The sequence below is a fragment of the Notolepis coatsorum genome (genome assembly GCF_963971535.1).
Source record: "Notolepis coatsorum genome assembly, chromosome: 17".
NCBI classification, from domain to species: domain Eukaryota; kingdom Metazoa; phylum Chordata; class Actinopteri; order Aulopiformes; family Paralepididae; genus Notolepis; species Notolepis coatsorum.
The window spans coordinates 56,208,992-56,232,306 of NC_140181.1; the positions used below are offsets into that span (position 1 = coordinate 56,208,992).

The 23,315-nt window shown below is 40.7% G+C and overlaps 1 protein-coding gene across 1 annotated transcript in view; it reads right to left on the minus strand.

Moving 5' to 3' along the window:
* plod1a (procollagen-lysine, 2-oxoglutarate 5-dioxygenase 1a) overlaps positions 1-23,315 on the minus strand; it is a 57,018-nt gene that overhangs the window by 20,126 nt on the left and 13,577 nt on the right. The window contains exons 5-12 of the mRNA XM_084332765.1: positions 22,889-23,001; positions 21,980-22,043; positions 13,524-13,621; positions 12,522-12,623; positions 10,213-10,344; positions 4,800-4,921; positions 3,848-3,952; positions 679-804 (exon numbers count right to left, since the gene is read on the minus strand). Of these exons, the coding sequence (XP_084188891.1) occupies positions 679-804; positions 3,848-3,952; positions 4,800-4,921; positions 10,213-10,344; positions 12,522-12,623; positions 13,524-13,621; positions 21,980-22,043; positions 22,889-23,001 (862 nt within the window). The remainder of the gene's footprint in view (positions 1-678; positions 805-3,847; positions 3,953-4,799; positions 4,922-10,212; positions 10,345-12,521; positions 12,624-13,523; positions 13,622-21,979; positions 22,044-22,888; positions 23,002-23,315) is intronic.

The window sequence follows — 23,315 nt, forward strand, 5'->3', positions numbered from 1 at the left end:
GCAATACCATTTGATTTTAATTATCCATTATATTAAAAAGAATAACTGAATTAAACTTTTTTTTTTATTTACATTTTTTGGGGGTGGGGGGGGGGGGGGGGGGGGGTCGAATGTTTGAATATTCCATTTTAAGAATAGTAGACTATTCGAAAATGATTTTGGTCAGTCATGCACATCCCTAGTAGCTATGTAGTGACTTATTATATTGTGAATTGTGAGGTGTGGCCAGCAGTAGCAACCCGTCTCATATCCCCACACAACTCCAATCCACACATCAGACCAAAACAAATTTTTTTGATAATAATAATAATAATAATAATAATAATAATAATAATAATAATAATAATAATAATAATAATAATAATAATAATAATAATAATAATAATAATAATAATAATAATAATAATAATAATAATAATAATAATAATAATAATAATAATAATAATAATAATAATAATAATAATAATAATAATAATAATAATAATAATAATAATTAAAAACCAATGGGTGGGTGGGATTGGAATTTGGAATATCGACAGATACTTTAAAATGTAACACTGAGATTCGGTATCAACAGTGAAAAAGAACTGGTATCTTTGTATCTCTGTGTACCGTGTAGGTAACAAGAAACCGATATCAACTCAAAGTGAGTCAGTGTTTAAAACAGTGCCGACTTACACCCTGCGTCCTTGAACGATGTCCACATAGTCTTCAGACCTGGCGTAGAAGCCATCTGCACTGAGAGCACCCCAGAAGTTGCTCCAGAGCCGTCCCTCTCTGATTATCATAGGTGCGATGATAGGCCTGCAGCAGGATGGAAGAAGTCATATGTATCAGCGTGTAGCCTGGTCATACCTAGGCTATTCAGAGAAAAACTGGGCAGATATACTGTATCTCGGCAAACATACTGTATATATTGGCTGATAATAGTGATTTATTTTAAGCCGTAGGCCGAAAAGGTTGGTTTGTCCGTCTGTCTGTCTGTCTCCACAAAAGTAGACCAATCAGAGCTGACGATTTCACAACCAATCAATAGCTGACCTAACTCTGAGAGCTGGCCATCAAGCGATGACAAGAATTCATTCAATTCATAGAAATAAATGGGATAAAATTGTGTCTGACAAGACGTTTTGTATGCATGAAACCAAAGCTACATTCACTAGCAACACACAGGAGCTTTGTCATATCCTCCGAGAACAGAAGCAGATAAATGTTATTAGCATTTTCTTATTAGCATTGCTAAGTCAGTTATTAGCATTTTTATTAGCATTGCTAAGTCAGTTATTAGCATTCCTATTAGCATTGCTAAGTCTGTTATTAGCATTTTTATTAGCATTGCTAAGTCTGTGAATGTTTGCTACTCAATATTTAGGCTACATGTTGCCTTGTACAAAGGCTTTCACAAACCATGCAATGCAGGAATTCATGAAAGCCAACGAGGTAGCAAGTACTGTCATGGTTTTGACTTGGTTTGGTGGTCCTGTGATGGACAGCTGTCAGTCACTGGACTCTGGATATATTCCTGTGATGGACAGCTGTCAAGCACTGGACCCTAAAGGGTGGTTAATTGCCCTTTAGGGGGGCAGGTGTGTGGGCTTGATTGCACCTGACTCAGTGCAGCTGCGCCTAATTGCATATTTAAGTTGTTTTCTCATCATTCTCCTTTGTGTAGGCTATTCTTACAGTCAGGCTTTCAATAAATCAGTTTTGTGCTTTTTATAGCTATGTAGTTGTTGTTGTTTTAAGCTACTGGCTTTATTTAGGAGCTGAGCATTTGATTGTAGTGTGCTTCTTTTTCTCAATGGTTTCCTTTTGTTTTCTATCTGTCATTAGTCCATTACATCCAATAAACTCCTTTAGTGGAGGTTTATTGTCTTTTTTTTGACAAAATGTATTTTCTTTAAATAAACTCCACATTATTTCATAATACCTCTTTATTGAGAGTTGTTGTGTTTTTGTGGACTTGTTTACCTGTAGTGTAAAGGTTGTTTTTTGTTGTTTATTTTTCCCCATCTCCTTATTGTCTGCGTAAGCAGTTTTGTGGTTATTCGTTATGAATAACTTTAAGAGTCTCTATTATCTGCTAGTGACCCAAACACTTGCAGCCCTCACAAGTACTTTAATTCATTCCCCGCCAAAGATGAGTTGATTCGTTATAGCCCGCCAATCGAATACAGCCAACAACGAGTATACTCGTTATTGGATCGTAATTTCTTTCATTCGCTATTTCCATTCATAAACATGCAGGCAGCTGTGTGTTATCACTGGGGATGGGTCTGAGATTGCAAAGGTACAATACTGCCGCGTAGCGCCTTGCGAACCGCTATTGCACTCCATTTGAAATGATGTGGCTTTGTGTCTGGGCCGAGCTGCAGCGTGTGGGCGGGGTCTAAATACTCCGACAAGGCAAGCGGTTATAACACATGCATCGACGAGGCTCACGCCCCCCCCCCCCCCCCCCCGTTCATGTTCAATGCTGGATTACGTTGGAAACACGCTTGCGATCAGTACTTGGAATGGCGATCAGATAATTGGATTATTCTTTTTGCAGTCATAGACAAGGTAAGGGCTATATGTTATCAATCTTGCGTTGATCCGATAATTCTTTCCCCGCGATCAGCGCGTGTGTCTGTGGTGTGTGTGTGTGTGGCGTGTAACGTTGGTTGTGATCAAAGCATGGAGGGGTGCCCCCCCCCCCCCCCCCCCCTTTCATGCATCCATGATGAAACATAATACCGATAATCTAGCGTTGATTTCAGATTGATTATTGATCCAGGCGAGGTAATGGCACGATTTATAGTGAAATGCAGTAAAACGCTGTTTGGCGGAGTTTCCTGGGATTACACAGGATCACTCTAAAACTATACTCATATTCACCATGGTATAAAACGCGAATGTATTGATGAAAACATTATCTGTTTTTTGCATATTGACCGGAAGAAACTCAATGACAATCGACTATATCATTAGATCCATAGCTATAATATTTAATATAGTTTTAGCACTACAAACACCGGCATGTACCCCCATTTCATTACAGCGCTGGCACACACTGCCATACGCCCACAGCGACCTCTGGCGTCCAATGACGTTAGTAAACGCTATTAGTGATATGATATGATAGGCTATGACCGTGGTTCGCAAACGTTTTATAAATATATTTAAAAAATATTTAGGTACCCCACACCCCCAACACATATATTTTAAAGTTTTTACAGAACTTTGAAAATGGCCAAATGTATTAGTAGTCAGGAACGCGTTAAAAAGAATAACACATAATTTATTTTGTATTGTATTTTGTAGTTTAGTCTCACTTGAGGTCCCATAGTGTTTTGATGTGCATTTACTGGATGCCATAGTAAAATAGAAATAAGAAAAAATTTGAAAACACGCTTTTATTTTAATATAACTGATTTTGTGTGACGGTGTAGAACAGCAACCAAGCAAGTGTTTACAGCTCTCATTCCGCTCTGATTGTTTTGTTCCACTGGTAGTCTCTCATAGCCAGACCTCTCTGGCTCTAACACACTGTGTTAGAGCTATGCCAGAGTGCTGTGTCATGTTATCTAGCTGGTTAAACATGGTTGATATAGCCAGGACACTGGCCCATTTCATATAACTTTTCATATTAATTTCAATTGACCTGCCAGATGGTCTGTTACACAAAACCATCTGGGAAGTCGTACTGTGGTTTGGGCACAAGCGCATAACTTGAAGCCTTACGAGACGGATTAGACTTTTAATCACTGACAGAAAAAACATGTTGTAAATAGCATATCTGTTGTAAATAGCACAAAGGGCAAACTATGATTCGAAAATATATATTCAGTTTAGTTATTATACTTACAGATTTTGCTCGATGAGAATTTTGAGAGTGTCGTCATTCTTTAGGACCAGCTCAACGTCCAGGCTGAAGAAATAGTCACAGTCTTTGTCCTGACGACACGTATCACTGAAAGAAACATTGAAATGTACATAATCAATATTAGTTCTGTATTAAATTAAACAACTGATATAACTATTATTCATATGAAATTAATTACCTTATTAATCTATCTCTATATCAAAACATGACCATATATAAGAGTGTTTTTGTTAGATTCCACGATTCCAAAAATGATATGTTCATACAGATCGTTTGGCTTGTTTGAGAAAGAAATACCATGGATGGCCCTGGGGATGAAGTATTGTAATCTTTCATCTGTCTTTGGATGTTGGGCTAAATTGCATAGTGTCCACATACATGGACAGTTGATTTAAGGCTATACATTCACAAGATATAGCTGTATGCATTCTCCTAACCACTTGGTGGCAAAATCTTGAGACCTTTTACTAATGTAACATGAGCCATCATCTTGAATGTGATTGGCTCTCTGATTATTTACACTGTGAATGCAAGATGGCAGATGTTGGGAGAGAGGGACCAGATGATTCTGCCATGTCTTTTAAAACGTTCTACTCAAATAGACCACGTCAGGTTAAAAAAATATCTTTTTATAACAATTTCTTTGTTGTTGTAATTATTCACCTCTGAAATTAACTATCAATATATTTGGATATCTCTCGACCAGTCAATCGCACACTGATGTTGCTACACATGTATGTGTGTATATCAGGATCATATTCATCAGAAATAATGAATTTCTCCATGTAACTTGGTGACTGAGCAGGACTGGGTATCAGATTAATTTGTATAAATATCTGATTATTCAAATGAATAACCAATACAAATCTATATTTGACTATGACTGAGTGTTGTAAATTCCTAAAGAAAGAAAGAAAGAAAGAGAATGACTCACAGGCCGAGGTTGCGTGAGCTCACTCCATCCATAGCCTCTTCCGGGCCGATGAGCTTGACGCCCTGGTACTGCGTCCTGTGGCCTTCTAGAAACGACTGGATCTGGCCTGCATGGTGCGCCTCCTGGAAACACAGAAAGACTGCTTAGACTAAAGGAAAATGGTTGTCAATGTTTCAGGTTTTGAGATATTGTAAGGGACTGAACTCTGTATTTCATGTACTGCATCCAATGGGTGGTTAATGGGTGGAAATAAGGCATTGACGATTCAACGCCATTCAGCCCGGTCTTCAGGTACTCTCTGTGCCTTCTTGCCCCACGTAAGATGAATTTCTCTCAGCCCGACTTCAACCGCTCTACGCCAGGTGTTCTTTGCCGTTCAGGCATTCGCTTTCCAGGTGGTGTCCATTTTAATGCTACTGTTGGTATCCTGTCCTGGTCTGTTCTGAGCCGCTTGCGTTTTATTTCAAGGACCAGACTATTGCCACCAGTTTTGTGGTACAGCTCCTCATTTGATACTTTGTTGGGACAGAAGATGCGGCAGATTTTCCTCAGGCACCTATTGTTCTTGTCCATGTCTCCTTTTACCACTCGCCAGCATTCTGAGCCATACATCAAGACAGATTTGACGTTGCTGTTATAGAGTCTAATCTTAGTCCTAAAACTGTATTGCCTAGACTTCTCTTACACATGTGACACACAGAAACACTGCTTAGACTAAAGGGAAATGGTTGTCATGGACATTTGACAAGCATAAGCATATATGTGTGAGAACTACCCTTACGAAAATGTGTACCCTTACCATGGGAAAGGTTATGTATCGCCATGGTACCGCTTATGTACTTCTTTGTACCATGGTATAATCCAATTTAATCATATTTTGGTCACTACCATCATTGTAATGACCAAAGAATGATGGAAATACCACAATACTCTTTTGGAAATAGCATGATAAGGTAACGCCAAAGATACCATGTTTATTGACTATTGACAGAAAATATTAATTATTTTGTGTTCATTTGAAATTGACTGCTAGACTCTCTGTTCTCTATTTGGGACTACTGTCAAATTCAGCTTACAATTTGGAGTGAACATTCCCCGGGACCCATAAATATGTCAAATAAAGACTACCCTGGCGGCCAAGTTACACAGAGACACAGTATTCACCCGAAAGTGTGTGACACATGATTGTATCCCACATGTATTGGGGCGGAGGTTTAGCAGCACAAGGCCACAATTTGTTGAATTGAAAACATGGATAAACTCCCCTATGGCATAGTCAAGTGGATTTGCCCTTCATAACCAATTACATCATACCTCAAAGGAACCTTCCCATCTCTTCTAAGCGTATACTTTCTCAAATGAATGTCTGCAGTCTGCTTTCAATGCCATTCAGTCTAACTCTAACCTGTTTCGTCTTGAACTGGTGTTGAACGCAGACAAAACCAAGGTCATGTTCTTTTCGGAAAAAAGAAGGTCCCAGCAGTTCTTCCTGGCATTTCATCGGACCAAGGGACTTATATCAAAGTTGTGTCCACCTATAAATACTTAGGCCTTTTAATTGATGGCAACCTTTCTTTTAAGTCCCATATTGACCACCTTTTTAAGAAATCAAAGTTAAAGTTAGGTTTTTTTTTTTTTTTTTTTTTTTTAAATAAGTCGTGTTTTTCTTTTAAGAGGTTAAAATTAAAAATCCAAATGCATTTGATCTGTATTATGTTCCACCATGAATGCATGAAAGGGGGGGGGGGGGGGGCAGGGGAAGTCGTTTCTGATTATTGATTACCAGTAACGGAATTAGTATTGAATGCTAAAAACGCTAATCAGCTGGATCGGTATGAAAACATTGCACAATCAAGCCAGAATTTACGTCAGATAGTCCTTACCTGTGGCCGGGAGTATTCCAAAAATAATATTCCAATTGTTTGATCGCCATCTGGTACATCCAATGTCGATTAGGGCCACGGCATAATCAATCACAGCATATGTATCGGATGTCCCGTAGACGTTTGGATGCGACCGATTTAACCTATAGCCTTGCCGTGTAGTAAAAATCTGCGCCCGGAGACCTTACAGTGTAACACAAGGGTCTGGACCAGGGTTTACTGCAGCTCGATACCGTCACCTGGGATAATCTGGCCGGTACTGCACCCTCGGCATCGCAGTAGGGCTTCTAACGGCAACATATGGGTCCCTGGCATTAAATAGGATATTAAAATAGGAAAAAAAAGATAAATGAACCAAACACGTAATATTACATGGTCTGGCACCCAACGGTTGTCGGGCAATCACGTAATATTACGTGGGTGGCACTGATTGAGTTAATGCCAGGAGACGTCTTGTTGCTGCCACCTTCTTGCCTGTTTTAGATTACGGTGATGTTCTGTACAAGGATGCATCTCAACACTCTCTTCACTTGTTAGATGCCGTCTACTATGGAGCGTTGAGATTCATTACTGGTTGTAAGCCCCTTACACATCATTGTACCCTCTACTCACTTCTAGGTTGGACATCTCTACACTTGCGTAGGACTCTCCACTGGTACTGCTTCATCTATAAATCTCTCCTCGGTCTGTTCCCTTCTTACCTATCGTCCCTCATGGTGCAGAAACAGAGTAGTTTTGGCCTGCGGTGACATGATCTTTTAACTCTCTCTGTACCAGAACTCTGGAAAAACAGCGTTTTCCTATTCTGCCCCATCTACTGTACGTGGAACTTATTGCAAAAGGAACTGAGGCTCCCGAACCTAATTCCCATTGGGGATTTTAAACTTCTTATACGCAATATTGAGAGTGCATCAATGGGGCCTGTTCTTGTTCTTGCTCTTAATTTAATTTATCTATATTTTAGCCTCTTAGATTTGTAGTTGAGTTACTTGTCTTGTATTTGTCTAGAACTTGTTTTATGTATTTGTTGTGTTTGTTTGGTGGATCAGGTCGCTCTTGTAAATGAGACTGTGTCTCAATGATATTTTTACCTGTATAAATAAAGGTTTGAAATGAAATTAAATGAAAATGCATTCAAATTCAACCCTGATATATGATTATCCATCATATCTTCATACAGCACTTGGCTCACAGTCTCTCCTTTGTATTATTACACAATGCATGCTTTTACATAAGCGCTAATAGCTACTGAGCCCACAGGATGTTGGGTTTCTGCCAAGAGAGCTGTCACATTCTTGGTCAATGGAAGAGTGTACGCAGAGACGAGTGAACACACGTCTGGTGGTGGGTAAACAGCAGGGCGGGAGAGCCCCTCTAGTAAGGCAGAGTTCAATCTGTCAGATGTTTCAATAATTGTATCTATCTCGAAACACACTTACACCCAATGTTTCAGGTTTTGAGATATTGTAAGGGACTGAACCCTGTATTTCATGTACTGCATCCAATGGGTGGTTAATGGGTGGAAATAAGGCATTGACGATTCAACGCCATTCAGCCCGGTCGTCAGGTACTCTCTGTGCCTTCTTGCCCCACGTAAGATGAATTTCTCTCAGCTCGACTTCAACCGCTCTACACCAGGTGTTCTTTGCCGTTCAGGCATTCGCTTTCCAGGTGGTGTTTATTTTAATGCTACTGTCCTGGTCTGTTCTGAGTGCACGAACTAGCCATCTGAGCCGCTGGCGTTTTATTTCAAGGACCAGACTATTGCCACCAGTTTTGTGGTACAGCTCCTCATTTGATATTTTGTTGGGACAGAAGATGCGGCAGATTTTCCTCAGGCACCTATTGTTCTTGTCCATGTCTCCTTTTACCACTCGCCAGCATTCTGAGCCATACATCAAGACAGATTTGACGTTGCTGTTATATAGTCTAATCTTAGTCCTAAAACTGTATTGCCTAGACTTCTCTTACACATGTGATAACACGTTTTTAGGGAGTCCCATATTGGAAGCAGACATTGTTAGCTTTTATGGTGAATGGTAAATGGACTGCATTTCTATCCAAAGTGCTTTACAACTTACGACTCACATTCACTCATTCACTCACACATTCACCACGGCAGAGGCAACCAATGCAAGGTGCCAATCTACACATCGGAAGAAGTTAGGGGTTCAGTGTCTTGCTCAAGGACACTTCGACCCGCTGCCAAGAGGAGCCAGAATCGAACTGAGAATCTTCCAATTATCAGGAGACCACTCTACCTCCTGAACCACTGTCACCCCTAGCAATGCTAGAGGAAGTCAATGGAGGAAATCCCATTTAAGTCGTTCTGTACAACTTAGTCTACTATACTATGAAACGGGAAGCTGTTTATCAAGTGCTGTGTATGATTTCTCAGAGACATTCTTCCCATCCCCATTGATTTTCACTAGCATTGCTAAATGCTAATAATTTCTGCTTCCAAAATACCTCAAAAACTAAAGAACACTGGTGCAAGTGCTTTTTTGGATTGCCTGAAGAGATCCCAGTTCATGACAAATCAGAAAGGCTCCTTTGAAAAAAACATTGACTTTAACTCATTCACTGCCAACGACGAGTATACTCGTTATTGGGCGCCAATCATTGAACGCCAACAACGAGTATACTCATTATTTGATTGTTATTTCTTTTATTCGATATTTCTATTCCTTACAGGCACACAGACTCTGGGTTAACATGGGGAATCAGCCTGATAATGTAAAAGTGCAATACCGGCCGCATCACGCTAGACGGCGGTATCTTTCTCTGTGGGACGGCAAAACGTCTCCGGTTTCATGTTTCCTTGTCGGGCGAGGGCAGCCGTTCTGCCGGTTTCATTGAAGCGCATCAAATAACCCTGATCCATATGTTGTGGTGGATTATGCCGTGGGCCAAATGGACATTGGATATACCAGATGGCGATCAAACAATTGGAATATTATTTTTGGAATACTCCCGATCACAGGTAAGAATGATCTGACGTACATTTTTTGCTTGATCCTGCAATGCTTTTACACCGATCGGGCTGATAAGCATTTTTTTGTGTTTAATGCGAATGCCGTTACTGACAATCAAATAATCAGAAACGACCCCGCCCCCCTTTCATGCATTCATGATGGAACATAATAGCTATGATATAGATTTGATTTCGGGATAATAGCGTATACAGGCAAGAAATGGCAACGTATATAGTGGAATCGACGTATAGGGTTTAACTCAGGATTTCATGAATTACCCTAGACCGATCTAAAACCATACTTATATTCACCACAGTATAACACGGGAACGTATGGATGGAAAAATGTATTCTTTCTCACATATTGAACGATAGATAGGTGATGTCAAATGGGCCATAGTACTGTATCCATAGCTATAATATAGAATATAGTTATAGCTCTACAAACAAGGTGACTCAGTCCTATATTTTAAAGCGTGGCAATGCAACCACAGGGCCATGGCTAATCCCCGGCGCTGAATGAGTTAAGGTGCAGTAATGAACATCCTCCACGTACCTGGTTGTAAATGAAGAGTTTGAGCCTGTCCTTGGGGTAGTGGAGCTTCACCAGGCGCTCGAAGAAGACTGTGACAAAGGGGGTGGGCTGGTTGATGAAGATGCCAATCATCACCAGTGGATACTCACTCTCCTAGAAGGGTGGGCAACAACAAAAATAACAACAACAATAAAGAAACACTTTACACTATACCAAGTGAGCACTCATCCAGCAGCGTGGCTACATGAGTAGGATGGGTTGCCATGGTGACAGGGACACTGTACAGTGGCGAGTGCCGTCCTTCGGATGAGACAAGAAATGGAGGTTCCTTCAAGATTCAAGGTTTTAAAATGTTGCCTCATGTAATATAGTCTAATCTTAGTCTTAAAACTGTATTGCCTAGACTTCTCTTACACATGTGATAACACGTTTTTAGGGAGTCCCATATTGGAAGCAGACATTGTTAGCTTTTATGGTGAATGGTAAATGGACTGCATTTCTATCCAAAGTGCTTTACAACTTACGACTCACATTCACTCATTCACTCACACATTCACCACGGCAGAGGCAACCAATGCAAGGTGCCAATCTACACATCGGAAGAAGTTAGGGGTTCAGTGTCTTGCTCAAGGACACTTCGACCCGCTGCCAAGAGGAGCCAGAATCGAACTGAGAATCTTCCAATTAGCAGCGTGGCTACATGAGTAGGATGGGTTGCCATGGTGACAGGGACACCGTACAGTGGCGAGTGCCGTCCTTCGGATGAGACAAGAAATGGAGGTTCCTTCAAGATTCAAGGTTTTAAAATGTTGCCTCATGTTATATAGTCTAATCTTAGTCCTAAAACTGTATTGCCTAGACTTCTCTTACACATGTGATAACACGTTTTTAGGGAGTCCCATATTGGAAGCAGACATTGTTAGCTTTTATGGTGAATGGTAAATGGACTGCATTTCTATCCAAAGTGCTGGTTGATGAAGATGCCAATCATCACCAGTGGATACTCACTCTCCTAGAAGGGTGGGCAACAACAAAAATAACAACAACAATAAAGAAACACTTTACACTATACCAAGTGAGCACTCATCCAGCAGCGTGGCTATATGAGTAGGATGGGTTGCCATGGTGACAGGGACACCGTACAGTGGCGAGTGCCGTCCTTCAGATGAGACAAGAAATGGAGGTTCCTTCAAGATTCAAGGTTTTAAAATGTTGCCTCATGTAACAACCGTGGGCATGGACTGCTGCCAATAGTCGGAGAACTAACGTCTGGAGAACTTGAGAACTGTTAGGACTGTCTGACTCTTAACTACTAAACAGTAAACACTGCATGGACTCTGGCGCAGTGTGCTACTACAAAATATATTATTACATGTATACTATTATCATTATTATTACTGACTGAATTCTGCGATTCCACTATTATTACTATGTTCTATTCTATTACTATTACTATTTCTATTATGATTTGTCTGCCTGTAACTCCTTCTCCCCCTCCCCCATGCTGCTATGACACCTAAATTCCCCCAAGGGGATTAATAAAGGAACACTTGACTTGACTTGACTTGAAGTACAATGGGTTGGTTACTCTCCACTCACTCACAATAGTGATAACACGTTGTCAGACTCATCATGGTCATTAGAGAGCCCAGGGCACCTATCATAAAGAGTAGGGGGTTCCCAGATGTTCATAACCCTTTCACTGCCACACTACCAAAACGGTTAACCCTTTCACTGCGGTGACACACAGACGGTTAACCCTTCCACTGCCACATGACAGCCGGTTAACCCTTTCACTGCCACACGGCAGAAGGTTAACCCTTTACTATCACACATAGTAAAGGGTTAACCTTCTGTCGTGTGGCAGTGAAAGGGTTAATCAGGTCTCTGACATCAAGGCCACATAATCACCCCTCTCCTTCATTGGCTGATATTAATCCTATGTGGACCCCAGGAAGAATAGTAGCTGCCTCTCTTGTTATTAGTAATAGTAATAGTACTAATAGTGGCTACTTCCATTGATATTTAGTAATAGTAATAGTACTAATAGTGGCTACTTCCCTTGGTATTATTGTAGTATTAGTATTATTGAAAAGTATATATATATAAAGTAGACTACACAAAATCCAATAGTAAACGCGATAACATTTGAACACACCTCCATATCCAGACTAATATTGGCCATATAATAACTGGCAACATATTCAGGTTCGTCACGTCTTCGGTTGATGAAGGTTTCTCGACATCAACATGCATGTAGTCATGCTCAATGTGCGTGTGAATTTAAAGTCTGAATGTAAAATGTATATACACACAAACACATAACCTACCTTGAGTCCCGAGAGCGGGCGGAGGTCCTGGTGACACGCAGTACAGCCACCCTCAAAGGTCCAAACATTAGGGATGTAATTCCCCAGGTAGTTGATCTGGAGCTGGGAAACAAACAAGTGTTTTTTTTATCATGTGTTCTCCTAACAGCTAAAGACTTTTATCATCTTCTAACAGCTAAATACGTTTATCATCTTCTAACAGCTAAATACTTTTATCATCTTCTAACAGCTAAAGACGTTTATCATCTCCTAACAGCTAAATACGTTTATCATCTTCTAACAGCTAAAGAATGTTATCATCTCCTAACAGCTAAAGACGTTTATCATCTTCTAACAGCTAAATACGTTTATCATCTTCTAACAGCTAAAGACGTTTATCATCTTCTAATAGCTCAAGACTTTTGTCAGAGGAATGGGATATTTAACAGTAGAATATGCTACCATTAGGTATTGCCTTTTGGTATTGCACTTTGGGGAGGGGTTGCTATTGCTGGACTGGTCTGGAGAAATCATACACATTATAGCTATATAGTAACTTCATATGCTGTACATTTTGGCAGAGCCTGAGGTGTGACCAGGAATAGGAACCCCTCCCCTACGACTCACACATCAGACCAAAACAAAACAATGTAAGCAAAGTGGGACCAAAGGGACCTTTTGCATAGAGGTCGCCGTTTGATGGCATTACAGTTTCCACCTTTAAATTCTCAAATTGAGCGGTGTCCTTTGATACTTTCAAATCTATCAAATATATCTTTCTTTTTCATTGAATAAATGTATTTATTCCAATCCAATCCAATCCAACTTTATTTATAAAGCGCTTTAACAGCCACAGGGGCACAAAGTGCTGTACAGAGGGAGCATATTAAAAACTATAAGCAGCACTAAAAATAGATAAAAAAATTAAAAACAAGAGTACCAAAAAAGAGAAGAAAAAAAGAAGGTAAACATAGGCAGCAATACAATATTGCAATTATTGGTCAATATTGGGGGTTGGTTTACCTTGGTCGGTCCGTTCCCATGTATGATGACAGGTAATGTGTCATACACCACGTTCCTGGCTCGCACCCGTTTGTCCTCAAACTTCAACACTACCTCATCTGTAAACACATACGCGCACACAAACATGCACACACACGTACACAGATACACATTTGAATAATTGTATTCAGGGATGCACCGATACTGATTCTGGTAACGGATATCGGGGCACTAATACCAGGCTAAATCAGGCCACGGTATCGTATCTGAGTATTTTTCACACTAAGCCAAGAGCCACATATAACATAACACTACAATATATACAATACACAATATATACAGTATACAATATAAAACACAACACAATAACAGTATAATCAATGGACAGCAGCCTCCTGGATGAGTGCTCTGCCAGAAGTGATAGATCCAAGTCACAAAGAACGTCTTAAAAAAAACTAGATGCATCAGGCTGACGCGTTTCATATAACATGTCAGAAATCAAATCAAAGCCATCAGATATTCTCACATAGCGGCGTGTTAGATCTCTGTTATTGACAAACAAGGATTCTATCGCAATCTCTTTTGTCCAATGGCCCTAAACGACAGCTCAGTAAAAGTAATAGATAAACCCTGTTTTTGGTATCAGCTGATATTAAAAGTGGAATCTGTAACGCCGTGGCTTGGCTTGGCATTACATTTACATTTTAGTCTGATGGGTGGGTTGGTGTTGAGTGGGGGAGGGGTTGCTATTGTTGGCCGCACTACCATGTGTCTCATCTGTCTGTCTGGAGAGGGTGTAGACTACCATGTGTCTCCTCTGTCTGTCTGGAGAGGGTGTAGACTACCATGTGTCTCATCTGTCTGTCTGGAGAGGGTGTAGACTACCATGTGTCTCATCTGTCTGTCTGGAGAGGGTGTAGGCTACCATGTGTCTCCTCTGTCTGTCTGGAGAGGGTGTAGGCTACCATGTGTCTCATCTGTCAGTCTGGGGAGGGTGTAGACTACCATGTGTCTCCTCTGTCTGTCTGGAGAGGGTGTAGGCTACCATGTGTCTCCTCTGTCTGTCTGGAGAGGGTGTAGACTACCATGTGTCTCCTCTGTCTGTCTGGAGAGGGTGTAGGCTACCATGTGTCTCCTCTGTCTGTCTGGAGAGGGTGTAGACTACCATGTGTCTCATCTATCAGTCTGGAGAGGGTGTAGACTACCATGTCTGGAGTCGCCAGCTGCTTCTTTTCACCTGACAGCGAGGAGTTTCACTGGGAGGGAGGAACGCGCACGGAGGTTCATGCTATTTTCCCCAGATCCATTCCCTGCTGAACAGGCGCCGGCAAATGTATTCTAGCTTGTAGACTATAGAACAACAATAGAAAACTCAGTCTATTTAGGTGGAAATGTGAATATAAACAAAAGTGAGCTGTTTACAAGAAAGACTCTGTTGGATACTTTTAATAAAATAATAAATGTGGCCCTTGATGTTTACAGTAAGTTGTCAAATTAAACTTGGATAATGTTTTGCAGCCATACCAGTCAGCAATCTCTCTTTATGACTTGCTTGTTGACACAAAGACCCCGCCCCTTTCTTCCTCCTAGGTCAGTAAATAATCAATCAAAACCTTTGTTTCAAACAATCTGAACTATGAAAATATCTAAACTGTATAAAGTATATAACATGTCAACACCACATCAACTGTAAATACAGCTACAACATTACAGTGTCCATATTAGGTATCTTTAGTTAAAGTATTCTCATCATTTGTAGTTACAGATGGCATATGTTCGGTTTTTCAGATGATGTATTACTTGTATACCTGTATACTTGTTTTTCAGGAAGTGCATTAATTTTGTATTTCTCCACGTGGTAAATACACAGGTCACAACATGTTTACAGGAACGTTTTGGAGTTGTATTTGGAGTGTATTTCGTGACTGTAGGGGACTGTAGGGAACTTCAGGGTAAAGCTCTGACCCACTTCCAGTGATGAAGCTAAGCTACGCCAACGGTGCGGGCGTTCCCTAAGCCTAATGCATGCAGAGAGACAAAAAAGGTATGTATCTTCTTGTCTAACTCCAGGGAAGATGTTAAATAAGCTAATTTCCCAAAATGTTGGAGTTTTCCTTTAAGCTGTAGTCAAATACCTATATGATATATGGTTGAATATTGATATAACCCTGCCCATCTCCATCACAAACATGTCTGGAGATTATCCCACAAACCGATTTTTCAGGTACATACTGTAGTTACAAACAGACTTTTAACTTAATGGTTTTGGTACATAGATGCAAATATGTCTGTAAATATCTGCCTTTATTTATTAATGTATTTTTGGTATATACTGTAGATCCATATATGTACATTTTAAATTATGTGACGTGATGGTGATGGGTTTTGTGTGTGTGTGTGGGGGGGGGGGGGGGGTTACTCAGTCATAAATAGCTCTGTTAAATCATCGCACTAAGTAATTTTCGGGTGACAGACCACAGTAATCACATAGCAATAAACAGGAAGTGTTTGAATAGCTGTGTGTGTGTGTGTGTGTGTGTGTGTGTGTGTGTGTGTGTGTGTGTGTGTGTGTGTGTGTGTGTGTGTGTGTGTGTGTGTGTGTGTGTGTGTGTGTGTGTGTGTGTGTGTGTGTGTGGAGTGGGAGACGTTTAGTCAAACACAGTCCATGTAAACGCAGCTGTGGTTAAGTTCCGCAGCTCCTCAACATCTGGGAAAAGCATGGAAAAGTTACATCACCCCCCCCCCCCCCCACACACACACACACACACACACACAACCACACACACACCCTCTCCTCTCCTTCGCTGGCCTACGTGTGCCGAAGCACATCCCTCTCTCTCTCCCACTTTCTGTCTCACAGCAAACCCATAAATTCCAGACACAAGCGGCACAGACAGAAGAAGAGAGTAAATGAGAGAAAGAGATAGAGGGCGGGTGAGAGAGAGTAAATGAGAGAGGGGGTGAAAGAGAGTAAAGGAGAGAGGGGGGGTGAGAGTAAAGGAGAGGGAGAGTAAAGGAAAGAGAGAGAGTAAAGGAGAGAAAGAGATAGAGGGGGGTGAGAGAGTAAATGAGAGAGGGGTGAAAGAGAGTAAAGGAGAGAGAGGGGTGAAAGAGTAAAGGAGAGAGAGGGGCGAGAGTAAAGGAGAGAGAGAGTAAAGGAAAGAGAGAGTAAAGGGGAGAGAGATTGAAAGGAGAGAGAGAGGGAGAGAGTAAAATGTACTCTCTCTCAAAAATGTTCTCTCTCTCTCTCTTCCCCCCCCCCTTTACTCTCTCTCTCCTTTACTCTCTCTCTTTCCTCATTTATGAGCCTTGAAGGGGGCTGTCTCTTCTTTTTACCACTTTATTTTTTGTTCCTTAGTTGGAGCTTTAATACACACTAATATCATGCTCTATTGGGTAGAACTACCTCATGCTCCTCTCTGACCAGGCACTACTTAACTGCTCATCACTCTTATACAGCTGCTGAACTGTTGTAAAAACATCATGTATGTAGTTCTAAATGTATGGAAAGCAACATACTGTACATGTATTACATTTACATTTAGTAATTTAGCCCAGTGGTTCCCAACCTTTAGTTTAGTTTAGTTTACTCAGTTTATTTGATCAGGGACAGTGCATATCAATCAACAGTTTATACATTTATAAATGAATACAAATTAAAACTGTAAATATGCCAACATTAGCAGGGTTGCTAGTTTTCAGTTGTAGTCCCTGGGCTAGATGTTTAAGCCAGAAAAGAAACAGAAAAATCGAAGGATATTAAAGCTAATATAAAAACAGTTTAAAACATATTCTGTACATTCACTCTCTAGGCATTTTGTGCATCTATATAAAAAAACAAAACAGTGTACAGGGACAAATCAAAGCTATACATGTATAAACACTGTATAGGCAGGCACACATATGGCAGGCACACCATATAATAATCACACATATGCACACATATACATAATCATAAATCACATAACCACATAATCACAATAAGGACAGTCAGGCTAGTAGGCAAGCATACGGGAGCTGGGCAGCTGGACTGCGATGTGACTTGCTAATGGTTATGGTCACAGACCTGATTTTGTAACAGCCATGATTTGAGTGTGTGTGAAGGACCTGAGTGTATTAGTACTGCGGATGTGTGATGGGATGGTGTTCCAGAACTCTGCAGCTCTGATCGAGAAGGCTGATTTGCTAAATGCGCTTTTCTTTTCTTTTTTTTGGGCCCAAGGCACACCAAAAGTCAAACCAGAACCTCAAGGCACACCAAAAGTCAAACCAGAACCTCAAGGCACACCAAAAGTCAAACCAGAATCTCAAGGCACACCAAAAGTCAAACCAGAATCTCTAGGCACCACCTTGTTACTCTACCATGTATGTCTATATGGCTATATTATGGAGTAAGTGTATTCCAGATGACATCACTCAGAGGTCAAGCCCACACTTGACAATAACTCAAATAAACCCAGTTCCAGTTTGTTGATATAAATTAGATTGTGTTCATCAGCATTTTCTATCAGTGAAATGCCCCTTTAACCCTTCTCACACGCTGTCAGCTGTTTTCTCTTCTTCTTCCATTTATTAGCAACGTGAAACAGGAAATGAAAGCGGGGGGGGGGGGGGTGGGGTGGGGAGTCTCTCGTTTCTCCTTGGTCTTTTTATTCACTAGGTGCCCCATGGTGCAGTACCGAACGAGTACAGCAATAAACCCACACCAAAGCAACTTTGATTTTCTACCCAAGGCGAAGGAAGAAGCTGCGGTCAGCAAGTAGCAACAGCCATCTCTGAGCTTGTTTGCAAAGCTGTACCTCCGACGCGTCAGTGAACGAGGAATATCATCTGGTATCATCATGATCGTTACCGGTGTATACGTGTCTTGTCTTCATTTATTGAATTTACAAGCTGTACTCTCAGCTAAAAGCCTGCTGTGCCCAAAGGCAAAATAGACATGTGCTGTTGAACAGCCCGAATTCTCAATCCACCTTTTGTGACCACGCCCCTAATCCAAGCCGTTGAGGAGTAGTTCATGTTTTTAGTTTTATGAGAATAGCGCCAACATGAGGCCAGATAACAGGCCTCCTTAACTCATTCCCGGCCAACCACGTATATATACACGTGTGTGCTCGCCAACCGTTCAGCGCCATAAACGTATATACGTTTTTGGATCGTTATTTCTTTTATTCGATTTTTAAAATTAATTTCAGGCACACGGACCTCAGGGTTACCATGGAATCATTCTGAGATCGCTAGAGTGCAATACCGGCCGCATCCTGCTAGGTGGCAGTATCGCCCACCCTTTGAAACCTTTTTTTTCACACCCAGTGTTACATTTAATTCCCTCCGGGCACAGTATTTTGGGTCAGGCGAGTCTAGCGGTTCACCCGATGACATTGAAACGCGTCCAATGCCCTCGATGCATGTGTTGTGCCGGATTATGTTGGGGACACGATGGACACCAATACTAGTAATCGCGATCAGACAATTGAAATATTCTTTTTGGGATACCTCCTAGTAAAGGTAAGGACTATATGATATCAATCCTACTTTGATCCAACCATGATTTGGATAATGTAACGTACTCCAAAACGTATGCCGTTGGTGACGATCAAAGCATCAAAAAACGACCCCCCCCCCCCCCCCTTTCATGCATTCATGATGAAACATAATACCTATTATATACATTTGATTTGGAAATAGTAGCGTGTCCAGGCAAGAAACACCAACGCTTATAGCAGAATTCATGTAGCGCCCTATAACTCAGCTTTTCAGAAATTAGCCCGGATCACTCCTAAACTATACAATATTCACCACGGTATAACACGCAAATGTATACATGAAAGAATTTATTCTTTTTCACATGTTGAATGATGGATAGTTGATGTCAAATGAGCCATAGTATTGTCTCCATAGCTATAATATAGAATATAGATATAGCCCTGCAAACACCGCCACGCATCCCTATCTTTTAGAGCGGTGGCGCAGTAAGAACAAAGATGGCTAGACCTGCCAGCGCTGAAAGAGTTAATATGGTGAGGCAAACATATGTGTCAGGTTTGTTGGGAATCGGATAAGGAGATACACTCATTTGAATATTGAACGTTTGGTCTGATGGTGGCACTACAGGAAAGGTCATGGTGTCACTAAAATCAAGTTCATCCTACAGGGGCCATGAATGTGCACCACAAATTTGAAAAGATTTTAATGAAAGTTATATGAGTTACAGTGTCCACAAGTTGGATATGAATGTTTGGCCTGATGGTGGCGAAAAGTCATGGGGTCACAAAAATAAATAGGCTTCTTCCTCTAGAGATCTTGAATGTGCACAGCGAGATTTAAAAAATTTGAATGCAAGCTGTTCGAGATACACTAATTCAAAAATTGAAGGTTTACTTTGGACTGATGGTGGCGATAGAGGAAAATTCATGGGGTCACAAAAATAAATAGGCTTCATCCTCTAGGCCAGTGATTCCCAACCTTGGGTCCGCGGACCCCCTGGGGTCCGCCAGGGGGCGCAGGGGGTCCGCCAGACCACAGATGATTTGAGGTATTTTTTTTTTATTTTTTTTTTTTATTTTTTATTTTTTTTTATCATCAGAAGCATGAATAGTCTCTCCACTACAATAAAAAATAAAGATAAATAAATAAACATCTAGACATGATTTTTGAACGTTAACAGTAGGCTACCGGGTAGCCGCTAAAACGCGAATCAGTTGACTGTATCACTTTCTGTAGCTAGCCTAGCACGCTAGTTAACTTTCTCGGCTCGTCTGCAATCAGCCGCCAGAGGCGAAAATGTGTGACAAACGAAAAGGAGATGACGGCAGCTCATCTGCAAAAAAAGTTAGGACCTACAGCAATCGCGAAAATTACATCACCATGGGCTTCACTGAGGGACCAGACAAACGACCTGAGTGTGTGATTTGTGGAGAAAAGTTGGCAAACTCGAGCCTGAAGCCCAGCAAGCTGAAGAGACATCAGGCGTCTAAGCACCCAGAAACCGTTGGGAAGGATCCAGACTTTTTTCGGAGGAAAGAACAGTCTCTCAAGGCGAACAAGCCTGTTGATGTTAGAGTAGCGTGGAGCAGGGGTGGCAGTGATTTACAGAAGGCTACCGAAGCCTCCTTTGAGTGTTCGCTTTTAATTGCAAAAGCAACGAAACCGCACAATATTGGCGAGCAGCTCATCAAACCAGCCTGCATCAAAATGGTTTAGAAACTGTGCGGCCCACAGGTGGCGGATAAACTAAAATCAGTACCACTCTCGAACAATGTAGTGAAAGACCGAATTGATAAGATGTCAAGTGATTGCGAGCAGCAGCTGTCAGAAAAGCTTAGAAAGGGTCCATTTGCCATACAACTTGATGAAACTACAACTGTCGCAGACGAGGCTGTGCTCATCGTTTATGTGCAATATATTGAAAATGAGGATCTGAAGCAGGACATTCTCATGTCAGTCAACCTTACTACCAGGATATTTTTACTGCAGTGGATTCTTACTTCATTCAACATAAATGCAAACCGTTCACCATTAGGGCCTGATTTGAGAGGATGAATACAGGATTTGAATATTGGCCAAAATTTTGAAATACATATGGTGCAAGATTAGATTTGTTGATTGAAGGCACAAGTCAAAGAAGCATAGTGGGTCTAATTATGATGCATATGCCTGTGTATAAGCAGTTTGTTATTAAAATGACAAAAAAACGGTATTAAACCCAGCTAGGACAGATTCTCTCTGCTACTGATTGGAATTTCCTGTCTCATATTTAGTTTAATTTGTTGCATTGATTTGTTCCATAAATGCAAACCGTTCACCATTAGGGACTGATTTGAGAGGATGAATACAGGATTTGAATATTGGCCAAACATTTTGAAATGCATATGGTGCAAGATGAGATTTGTTGATTGAAGGCACAAGTTAAAGAAGCATAGTGGGTCTAATTGTGATGCATATGCCTGTGTATAAGCAGTTTGTTATTAAAATGAAAAAAAAAAAGTATTTTATGGTATCTTATTAGGAGGGGGTCCGCGAATTTCATCAGAGATGTTTGGGGGTCCCTGGGGGGAAAAAGGTTGGGAACCACTGCTCTAGGCCTCTAGGGGTCATAAATGTGCAATGCAAATTTGAAAGGATTCAAATGAAAGCTATTAGAGTTATCGTGTTAACACGAAAGCTCTGTGGAGGCCTTACACCATAATTATGACACTTGTTGTTTGGGGATATAATGATATTTAAGACCATGCACTGTAATTGACCCTGATCCATGCCAACTAATGACAAACTCTCACTGTAATGCACTCGTAACCTAGCAGGAGCAATTCCACATTCTCAGGGCATCACTCCACTTCACTTATATTACATTGATACATTACACCAGTCACAGCATTATAAATCACAGCCTAACAAGAACTTTTAGCTGCTACATTTATTCCACCCCACTGTTTATATATATTAAAAAAAAAACATGTATAATTCAAGGGACTCACCGAGAGATCCATGAAGATTCTGGAACAATCTGCATCTGCCATCTAATGTGATATTTATGGATTTCTGAAAGGGGAGAAGTACACTGTTACAAAACTAAACATGGGCTGTTGGTGGCCGACAGTATACCGTAGTATATCCCTGAATGGCCCACATTTTCAATACACCTTTTGACCATGGCCCTAATCCAAGCCGTTAATATTTCAAATTTTATGAGAGTAGCACCATTATGAGGCAAGATGACTCAGAAGATCACAGGCCTCCTTTCTATTGTAAAGCAAATATATTTGTCAGGTTTGGTGAAAATTTAACAGTGTGTAACAAATAATTTCCTGTTTACCAAGCATTTTCCAAAATTTGATTGGATCTGTCATATGGTTTGGCCTATCAATTAACTAAATGACACATTTGAAGATGTTAGCAAGTTTGGTGAGAATCAGGTGAACAGGCTAGGGGGAGTAGGGAAAAAAGTGTTTTTCCAATAATTCAAGATGGTGGAAATTCCAATATGGTACTTATCTCAAAAGTTGTTTTAGTAGACACATCTCTGGATACCAGTTTCATGACTGTATTGCTAACGGATCAGGAGATTAATTTGAAAATTCTATAAATAAAGGTTCTGTGCTAGAGGAAAGGTCATGAGGTCACTTCCACTAGGGTTCACAATCACAAATATGCACAGCAAATTTGAAAAGATTTGAATATTGGAGATACACTAATTCAAAAATGTTAAGTTTGGCCTGATAGTGGCACTAGAGGAAATCAATAGCGTTCATCCTCTAGTCTAGGGGTCATAAATGTGCACCACAAATTTGAAAATATTTGAATGAAGGCTATTCACATTCAAATTAAAATAAAAAGATGATAGTGTACAGAAAGAGAGTGTGGTAAATCATATACAGTATCCCTACTCTTTTTGCTGAGTCGATGTATATCTTGGTGAAGAAGAGCTGATCACTGTCGTCATCCTTTCCCGTCCAATCGGCAACCATCTCTTTGAGGTTGGAAAGGTAGCCAATGAAACCTGGGGACAGAAATAAAACAGGGACCATAAAAAAAGAGAAAGAAAATCCACAGGAAAGGGAGCAAACACAGGATGCTCGTATAATAAGAGCCATTCATGAGATTTTCATATTTATCTTTAACTTTGCTTCCCCCAGTGTCTGTACTACAGGCTCAGTCCACAGACCATTTGAAAGGGAACACCACCCAAATTAACAATTGAAACGTGTTATTTCTGTGGTCTAGGAAGGTCCAATCGATATTTTGCAAACAAGAGCTTTTCTCTCCTAAAGTAAGACTGAAACTCACATCTCCAAATAAGGACATGGTCATCAA